At 43.0% G+C, this 9544-nt stretch overlaps 1 protein-coding gene and 1 pseudogene across 1 annotated transcript; one reads left to right on the forward strand and one right to left on the reverse strand.

Annotated features, from left to right (window-relative positions):
• Nucleotides 1-2289: 2289 nt before the first annotated feature.
• On the reverse strand, nt 2290-4796 carry LOC129057487 (Krueppel-like factor 4; annotated as a pseudogene).
• LOC129057495 (uncharacterized) lies at nt 4561-9016 on the forward strand. Its single transcript, XM_063713792.1, has 4 exons — nt 4561-4728; nt 4794-5167; nt 5924-6062; nt 7801-9016. Exons 1-4 carry the CDS (start codon nt 4561-4563, stop codon nt 7921-7923), a joined length of 804 nt encoding a protein of 267 aa, XP_063569862.1. The 3' UTR covers nt 7924-9016.
• The last annotated feature ends 528 nt before the right edge of the window (nt 9017-9544 follow it).

The following is a 9544-nucleotide window of genomic DNA, read 5'->3' on the forward strand; positions in this document are numbered from 1 at the left end:
CAGTCAAGTTCAGGCATATACGGAGAAAGAGAGCTTCTATCAGAGCCTGACACCAAGTAAAACTCTTTCTTTAATGGAATGCACCCATAAATGTGTCAGAAAAATAACCCTTGGTGAGGAAAAGCAAAGTTGTAGAGAACAAGGGATAAAGAAGACAACAAGCAACATTTCCTGCCTATTTCAAAATAATTCTTGAGTGCTTACATTTCCTGGAATTGCCATGAGGCTACTGTGTATTATCACCCACTGTGAAAAGGTCAGCTGAGAGTAATATGGTATCATGGTTAAGAGCAATGTCTTGAAGCTAAATTTCCTGGGTTTGATTCCCCAACTCACTGCTCATAAGCCTCATTCCCAGAACAAAGTGCCTTTCTCAAAGCCTTGTGCGTGGGTGTGGGGTGTATGGGTGTGTTAGGCATATTTTTATATAATATAGTATTTGTATATTCACAGTAATTGTGTGTGTGTGTATTTGTGTGTGTGTGTGTATATATATATAAAAATATATATATGTGCTGGGATTATAGGTGTCAGCCAATGCGTCTGGCTTACTCTCACTTTTAATTATTGTCTTAGAAGCATGCATGATTCAATTTGTTTTTCAATTCACGAATATATCTAATGGTTAGAGATGTATTTTTTAACTTAACTGTCATGTTTTGCTGATAATAAAATTATGATATCTTTATTTCTATTCAACCCTCACATTATTTACTTCTTTTTCTTGTCTAGTTGCATTGAAAAGGACATCGAGCAAGATGTTGAACACAAGTGGTGATAACAGGGCTTATATCTCATTCCCATTCCTAAGTAGAAGCTTTCAAATTCTCTGTTAAGTATGGTACTGGCTCTAAGTTATTACCTTCTTATTAGAGAAAGTTCATGGCTATTTAAGTTTTTTTAATAGTGCTTTCAAAATTGTACATGACCATTTTATTGTATCAAATATTTACTTCCTCTTTTTACAGGAACAATAATATGTATTTCATCCTGTTCATGTGGTGAGTACTTATTTCAATTTCTGATGTTACATTAGTCAACCTTTCTAGAATAAGCTCCACTTGGAGATGATATGAATTTATCTCTCACAAGATTTGATTAGCTAGCTAACTTTTTTGAATTGTTGCACCTATATTTATTTTAGAGTCTGTTCTGCAATTTGCATTTCTTGTAACACACTTATCAGGATCGAAGATCAAAATTATATGTTGGAGCTTGGCACAGCAGCTAGAGCCTGTCATCAGAGCCCTTTGGGAGGCCAAGACAGGAGGATCACTCGAGCCTAGAAGTTTTGGGCTTCAGTGAGCTATGATCTTGCCATTGCACTATAGCCTGGGCAACAGAGAGAGAAGCTGTTTACAAAAAGTAAAAGAAAAACACAACAGAAAAGCAAAGTTACGAGTTGGGAGGTATTACTGCTTTTTTCTGTTCTCTAGAAGGGTTCGTCTAAAAGTGTGTGATTTTTTTCTTAAATGTCGTAAATATTTCACTGAAAAAGATCACCGGGTTTTTCATTGGGAGAAGTTTTGTTTTTTAAATAATAGGGTAAATTTTTAGAATCTACATCATGTCTTAGATTTGTCTATGATTTCTTCTGTTGGTTTTTGTCAGATATGTTTTTCAGGGAAATTTCTCATTTCATCTAAATCATTAAGTGTATGAGCATAAAAGTCGTCTTAAAATCTTCTTATTAACATATTCATTTGTGGACGACCTAAGTGTTTGCCTATTTATTTTTGATTTGAACCCCTCTTCTCCATTTTTTAATTGAGTCTTACTAAGAATTTATCAATTTAATTTATCTGTGTAAAGAGCCTACTTTTGGCAGGTGTGGTGGCTCACACCTGTAATCCCAGCACTTTGGGAGGCCGAGGTGGGTGGGTTATTTGAGGTTAGGAGTTGGAGACCAGCCCAGCCAACATGGTGAAACCCCAACTCTACTAAAAATACAAAAATCAGCCAAGCGTGATGGTGCGTGCTTGTAATCCTAGCTACTCGGGAGGCTAAGGAAGGAGAATCACTTGAACCTGGGTGGCAGAGGTTGCAAGGAGCCGAGATCGCACCACTGCACTCCAGCCTGGATGACAGAGTGAGACTCTGTCTCAAACAAAAAAAAAAAGCATACTTTTGACTTCGTTGATTTTATCTACTGTATGATTTTTAATCAATATTCTACAATTATTTTAATTTTTTTTTAGATTTTGGCATGAATTTACTTTTCTTTTTTTTCTTAAATATTATAGGTTTATTTAAAACTTAATTCTCACCTTGAGTATGCAAAATACAAACTCCACAAAATGTTCATTTTACTTTGTAGTTTACAAATATACAAAATAGACGTTTGCTTAAATTTATATTACATATTTATTAAGGCAAGGAACTATATAGAAAAACACATTTGTTCTGCTTAAGGCATACTTGGGAATAAACCATGGTACAAATTATTGCACATCTGAAACCACAGTGCATAACAGACTGTCTGCATAAAAATGCTAAAGAAGTAAACCAGGTATATTACCTGACTTAGGTCATAAATGTAGATCGGAAGACAAATATAGATTTTCCTTGTCAAAGTATGCAGCAGTTTGAAAACTTTGGCTTCCTTGTTTGGTACCTTTAGAACCAAGACTCACCAAGCACCATCATTTAGGCTATTTAAACATGTTTTCTGTACCTGAATTTCTTCCTCTGCTTCTAACATCATAATAATGGCTTTTAGAAGGTAAAGAGAATACGTGGTGATCTTTTATGCTTATATTGCATCAATACACAATTCAAGGGAATTCTGGTCTTCCCTCCCCCCAACTCACGGATATAATTTATACCCTGATATCCACAACTTCCAGTCACCCCCTTGGCATTTTGTAAGTCCAGGAATATTCAGGTTGGATCTAGAATTGGAATGATAGAAGATCCAGTCACAGACCCCATCTATTCTTTGATTTTTGTCTTTTGAATTCCTCATTTTTCCTGATTATCCACCCACAAGATGACTCAGTTGGGAACTTGACCATGATTGTAGTGCTTTCTGGCTGGGCTCCTTCCCTCATCGGGAAGACAGTGTGAAAAGTAAAAAATACTGAATTCTCTTCTGGCAGTGTGGGTCATATCCACTGTCTGGGATTTAAAAATGCCTCTTCATGTGTAAGGCAAGGTGGTCCGACCTGGAAAATGCTCGGTCGCATTTTTGGCACTGGAACGGGCGGTGCCCAGTGTGTTTACGGTAGTGCCTGGTCAGTTCATCTGAGCGGGCGAATTTCCATCCACAGCCGTCCCAGTCACAGTGGTAAGGTTTCTCACCTGTGTGGGTTCGCAGGTGTGCCTTGAGATGAGAACTCTGTGTAGGTTTTGCCGCAGCCCGCGTAATCACAAGTGTGGGTGGCAGTCCTTTTCCGGGGCCACGATCGTCTTCCCCTCTTTGGCTTGGGCTCCTCCGGCATGCACGAACCGGGTGGCATGAGCTCTTGGTAGTGGAGCGGCGGGACTTGCGGCTGCATCTGGTCGGGCAGGAAGGATGGGTAATTGGGCCCCGGGTGGGGATGGAAGCCGGGGGGAAGCGGCAGGGCAGGGTGACAGTCCCTGCTGCTCAGCACTGCCTCAAGACCCAGGGTCGGGGTAGTCCTGCTGGGGAGCTGCCGCCCCAGGGGGAGGTCGTGTGCAGCCGGCCGGTGGCCATTGCTGAGAGGGGGTCCAGCGCCCAAGTGGGTGCACGAGGAGACCGCCTCCTGCTTGATCTTGGGACACGTGCGCGGCGGCCCGCCGTTGTAGGGCGCCACCACCACCGGGTGGCTGCCGTCAGGGCTGCCTTTGCCGACGCTGATGACCGACGGGCTGCCGTACTCGCTGCCAGGGGCGCTCAGCGACGCCTTCAGCACGAACTTGCCCATCAGCCCGCCACCTGGCGGCTGCGGCTGCTGCGGCGGAATGTACACCGGGTCCAATTCTGGCCGCAGGAGCTCGGCCACGAAGCCGCCCGAGGGGCTCACGTCGTTGATGTCCGCCAGGTTGAAGGGAGCCGTCGGAGGGCGAGCGGGCTCCCTGCCATCAAGAGGCCTCCGCCCGTGCCGCCCGGCGCCACGCCCGGGTCGTTCCCGGCCCGGATCGGATAGGTGAAGCTGCAGGTGGAGGGCGCGCTGGCAGGGCCGCTGCTCGACGGGGACGACGAGGAGGCTGACGCTGACGAGGACACGGTGGCGGCCACTGACTCCGGAGGATGGGTCAGCGAATTAGAGAGGATAAAGTCCAGGTCCAGGAGATCGTTGAATTCCTCGGTCTCTCTCCGAGGTAGGGGCGCCAGGTTGCTACCGCCGCAAGCGGCACCGGCTCCGCCGCTCTCCAGGTCTGTGGCCACGGTCTCCGCCGCCAGGTCATAGGGGCGGCCGGGAAGCACCGGGGGAAGTCGCTTCATGTGGGAGAGCTCCTCCCGCCAGCGGTTATTCGGGGCACCTGCTTGACGCAGTGTCTTCTCCCTTCCCGCCGGGCCAGACGCGAACGTGGAGAAAGATGGGAGCAGCGCGTCGCTGACAGCCATGTCAGACTCGCCAGGTGGCTGCCTCATTAATGTGGGGGCCCAGAAGGTCCTCGGGAGCCCGAAGCAGCTGGGGCACCCGAACCCCAAAGTCAACGAAGAGAAGAAACGAAGCCAAAACCCAAAAACCCAAATTGGCTGAGATCCTTCTTCTTTGGATTAAATATAAATTGGAAGCGTCCTTTTTAAAAAGTTCCTTTGTATACAAAAGTTCTTAGAAAAGTTGTAAACTCAAAAATAGACAATCAGCAAGGCGAGTAAGTAGGTCTGGTGGCCGGGCTGCGCTCTCTTCCCCTCAGCAGCGTCCCCCACCACTGTCGCGGTCGCCTCGAGTGCTGCCGTGGGCGCAGGGGCTGTGGCCGGGGCGGTGGGCGCAGGGGCTGTGGCCGGGGCGGTGGGCGGGCGGTGCCGCCAGGTGAGACTGGCTACCGTGGCGCGGAGCTGCGAACTGGTCGGCGGCGCAGGGCGCGGAGTCCGGAGAGTTGTGTGGAGCGCGCGCGGCCATGGGCGCGGGCCACGGGCGGGTGGGAGGGTGGGGGGCCAGAGGGACGGGGAGGGTCACTCGGCGGCTCCCGGTGCCTCCGCCGCCCGCCACCGCCTCTGCTCCCCGCGCGCCCGCAGACACGTTCGTTCTCTCTGGTCGGGGAACTGCCCAATTTACTTTTCTTTATCTGGCTCTTTGGGATAGACCTTCATTTGTAAATAACAGATGAATATACTGCTATACATTTTCTTCTTAATATTGTTTTAATTAAATCTCAGAAGTTTTCTTTCTATATATCTTGAATATTATCCCATGAAAAATATATTCATTGCTTTTCTTTAATTCATGCATTTGCAGAGAAACTGTAAAGGAAAGAGAAGAAAATACTTTTTCAAACCTTTATTTTAAGTATAGCAATACATGCGCGGGTTTGTTACATGGGTAATCTTGTGTCATCAGGGTTTGTTGTATAGATTATTTTATCAACCAGGTCTCAAGCCTAGCACCCATGAGTTATTTTTCCTGATCCTCTCCGTCTTCTAACCCCCACCCTCCTATAGGCCCCAGCGTGTGTTGTTCCCCTCTATGTGTCCATATGTTCTCATCATTTAGCTCCCACTTATAAGTGAGAACATGCACTATTTGGTTTTCTGTTCCTGTGTTAGTTTGCTAAAGATAATAGCCTCCAGCTCCTTCCCTGTCCCTGCAAAAGACATGATCTAATAATTTTTTATGGCTGCATAGTGGGAATACATTTTCTAGTTACATTATAAAACAATAAGAAACAACTGAAATTAATTTTAATAAAAATTGTTAACCAAATATATCCAATATGTTTCGACATGATTAACATGACAAATATTAGTAAGATATTTTATATTGTTACTCTTTTGTTGTTTGTTTTGAGACAGGGTCTTCCTCTGTCACCCAGGCTGGCATGCAGAGATGTGCATTCCAACTAACTGCAGCCTCAACATCCTGTGCTCCAGCAATCCTGCCACCTCAGCCTCCCCAGTAGCTGGGACTACAGCTGCTTGCCACAACACCCGGGTAAATTTTTTTTGGTAATGATGAGGTTTCACAATGTTGACCAGGCTGGTCTCAAACTTCTTGAATCATGAAACGTCCCACTGCAGCCTCCCAATGGGCTGGTATTACAGGCACGATCCACTGCACTCTGCTTTCTTACTTTTCATGCTAAATTTTTGAAATTGTGCACTAGAAGATCTGAAGTAAGAGAAGTGTTAAAAAACATGAGGCCCCCAAATTGCAAGAACCACAGAGAGTAATAAACTGTGGTCCAAAGGTAATCAGACAGATTTAAACTCATATACAGAAAAACCAATCTAAAAAGAAAGGAAACATTGATTATAAAGCAAGATTCTTGACTTGGTGATTGCAGACTTTGTGATTAGCAGTTTTCTATAATGGTAAAATTCAGGTCAGGCCATGAGAGTGGAGGCAGAGATACAATAAAGGAGAAGTTCTTTCAACCAGACCTCACAATCTAGTAGAAGTAGCAGACACACTAGTAAAGCAACAATCCCAGTACAACATGGAAACTGCCACAAATATCTATCTATTGGACATATAGAATTAAAGATCAAATCGTTTGCATGAGTCTTGAAGAATGAATGGAAATTTTCCAGGTGAATAAACAGTAAGAGTTGTCCAGGTTCAGACAAACGCCTGCATAAGGGAGAATTTTCTGTCTAAGGTGGTTTTCAATACCTGCGATTCTCGGCAGATGAGCAATGCTTTGATGGTCCAGAAAAAATCGAGGGGTGAGTTAAAAGTGTATTTGTGGAATGCAACTTTTTATAAATCCAAAAAGTAACTTTTAAAAGGAGACTGTGGATGGATTTCTGAATCACAAGTAAGGGAAACTCTGTCAGAGAGGACTTCCAACTGGACAATTTCAAATGAGGAATCCTTAGCTCATTTGAAATACCAAGGTCTTAGAAAAAGAGAACAGAGGCCATGGACTGGAGATGAGAGTTTGTGTTTTAAACAGGGTGGTCAGAAAATGCCTCAATGGAAAATTCATATTGAGACAACGTCTTGAAGAGGAAGGCAAACACAAGTGTGTGTGTGTGTGTGTGTGTGTGTGTGTTGTGTGTGTGTGTGTGTGTGTACTTAGAGAGAGAAAGAGGGAGAGAGAATTCTAGGTGAAGAAAACAACATGTGCAGTAATATTGAGTTTGTGTTTATTTTGAGGGCTGAGGAACCACAAAGAAGTCTATGTTTTATGTTAAAGTCAGTATTAAAGGCAATGGAAAGAAATGAGATTAGAGAGACAAAGAAGGCCAGATCATAAACGAAGCCTTATTAGCATAGGTTTTGCTTGGTGAAATGCATTGAGCTGAGCATGCTAGTCTGAGGCTATTTCACACGTGATGAATTTAAATAACTTGCCCCAAATTTCAGAAATGAAAATAATTATTTCCTTTCTAGTCAATATAGCTCTAGAGTCTAACTATTAAGCAGGAACTGTCTGACTTTTGTATAAATATGGGTTGGAAAAGAGGAATCCAATTTGTTTTTCTTCTTTATGACTATCTTAGAAAAAACACTTTATCATGAATAAAGTGAATATATTTGGGTAGATACATCTATGTTGGTTGATCTTCATGCAGAAAAGAAAAAAGAGTAAAATTTCATATAGTCTGAGAATTGGCAAGACCAAGAGTTAAAATATGGGATGTTCAAGAGACAAAGAGGAATCAGTGAGATTCAATAGGAGATGAGTAAATCGGTTTTGTTTTTGACTAACCCATTGTTACTGCAGGATTATGTGAATTTAAAGATAGAAGCAATCAGAGCTGAATATTGGAAGATGCCTGCATTTCTCCATGAAGAACAGCAACATCATTTGGAGATGCTTCAAAAGGAGGACAAAGACAATTTTTAGCAACTCAATAAAAGCAATGCCAGAATGGCCCATGAGAGGGAGATTTTAAAAGGAATGTATGAGGAGCTGAAGGAAATGTCCCATAAACCAGATGTGGAGCTAATCCAAGTACTGACTGACCATGGGGTATCAGGATGTGGAACATTCATGTGCACAGGTGTTTTTCCTCTTTCCTGAAATGCTTTCTTCCCTGTCTTTCCACGACTTCTTTCCAGAAACACATTTCCATAACTCATGCTACTTTGTGGGTAGAGTATAGCCCCTCCAAGGGATTTTACCAGAAAAAAGGTCCCTCTTACTTTATCCACCAGCAACAAAACTTTGTGGAATGGTCAAGGTAACAGCCCTAATAAATATTCCCCATCTACAGTCAATAATATATTTTGGCTTTTTGAACATTTATAAAATAGTGAGCAGTTCATTTACATTAGGTCAATCTGGAGACATGGCAAGACTGGGAGTTTGGGGAATCTAAATATTATTTTTCATCCACTCACATTTATAATAGGGCCTAGGGAAGATGACTGGATAGGTTCTTCATAGTTACTGCAGAAGATAGACTCTCTGGACCTTTTCTCCCTTCACTTGTGTAAAGAATGTCTTCAAGACTCCGACTTCACTAGGACATTAATTCATAACAATATGAGAGACAAGGTTTTTCATTAGAGAAGAAATATAAAATGCTTTCCAGAAGGGAAAATGGCAGGAAAATAATATTTTCAGAAACTGCCTCCAGATCTCACACTGAACTTAGTGGAAGACTCATCTTGCAGAAAGCACAAACGCTTTCTTTTTTTTTTTTTTACAGGTGTTTGGAGACATATTACCCAGGTGCGTGTGTACCTGGATTTTAGCAGGTGTTCTTTCAGTTTCCACAAATATTAAACAGGATCTACTAAAGCGAAGGCATACATGATCAATATATTAATATTACTTTTTCCTGGATCTACTTTCGCTCCCCCACCTTATGTAGTCATCTATTATGTTGCCATCCTCAGTGATTTTACTGGACAGATGCAAAGAAAGTATCGGAAAAAAAAAGGAGAAGAAGCAAACACCAATACATAAATGAATAAACAAAAAAAGAATGAAAGAAAACAAGCTTCTCAATTTCCAATTGTTTTATACCTCCAAATCCTGGATAGGTGAAAGATAAAGTGTTGTTTCCTGGATGGTGGGAAAGTCACCAGGGGAAGCAGCAGGAGAGAGAAGGGGAAAGTATTTTAGAAGTGAGAAAGTGTTGATGATTTGTTGTTTACATATATATATATACACACACACACATATATATACACACACATACACATATATATAATCAGCTGATGTGCTGAAAAATAGATTAAACAAACTGTAAAGTGTTAGTGCCAGAAAAGCCTGGCCCTAAAGAAGAAGAGCACACTGACAGGCACCAGCAGACGCTGGCAGCCATTAATGGTACAATGACATGGAAATCAGCTGAGAGCTCTTGGAGGTGAGCCCTGCTGCTGAGACGTTTTACTGCAGGGGAACACCACCTTCCCACTCCATCCCCCTCCTGGCACACCATTTATCTGCTGAAAGCTGCTTTCACCAATCAATAAATCTTGCACTCATTCTACAAGCCCACATATGATCCGAGTTT

The sequence above is a fragment of the Pongo abelii genome, chromosome 12, assembly GCF_028885655.2.
Source record: "Pongo abelii isolate AG06213 chromosome 12, NHGRI_mPonAbe1-v2.0_pri, whole genome shotgun sequence".
Classification (NCBI taxonomy): domain Eukaryota; kingdom Metazoa; phylum Chordata; class Mammalia; order Primates; family Hominidae; genus Pongo; species Pongo abelii.

Bases quoted from the DNA above. Each gene is read 5' to 3' on its own strand.
- LOC129057495 (XM_063713792.1), top strand. From the start codon at position 4,561: ATGTGGGGGCCCAGAAGGTCCTCGGGAGCCCGAAGCAGCTGGGGCACC. The intron at 4,729-4,793 runs GTATACAAAAGT...GCGAGTAAGTAG, and splicing joins CCTTTTTAAAAAGTTCCTTT to GTCTGGTGGCCGGGCTGCGC. The intron at 5,168-5,923 runs GTCGGGGAACTG...GTTTTGAGACAG, and splicing joins AGACACGTTCGTTCTCTCTG to GGTCTTCCTCTGTCACCCAG.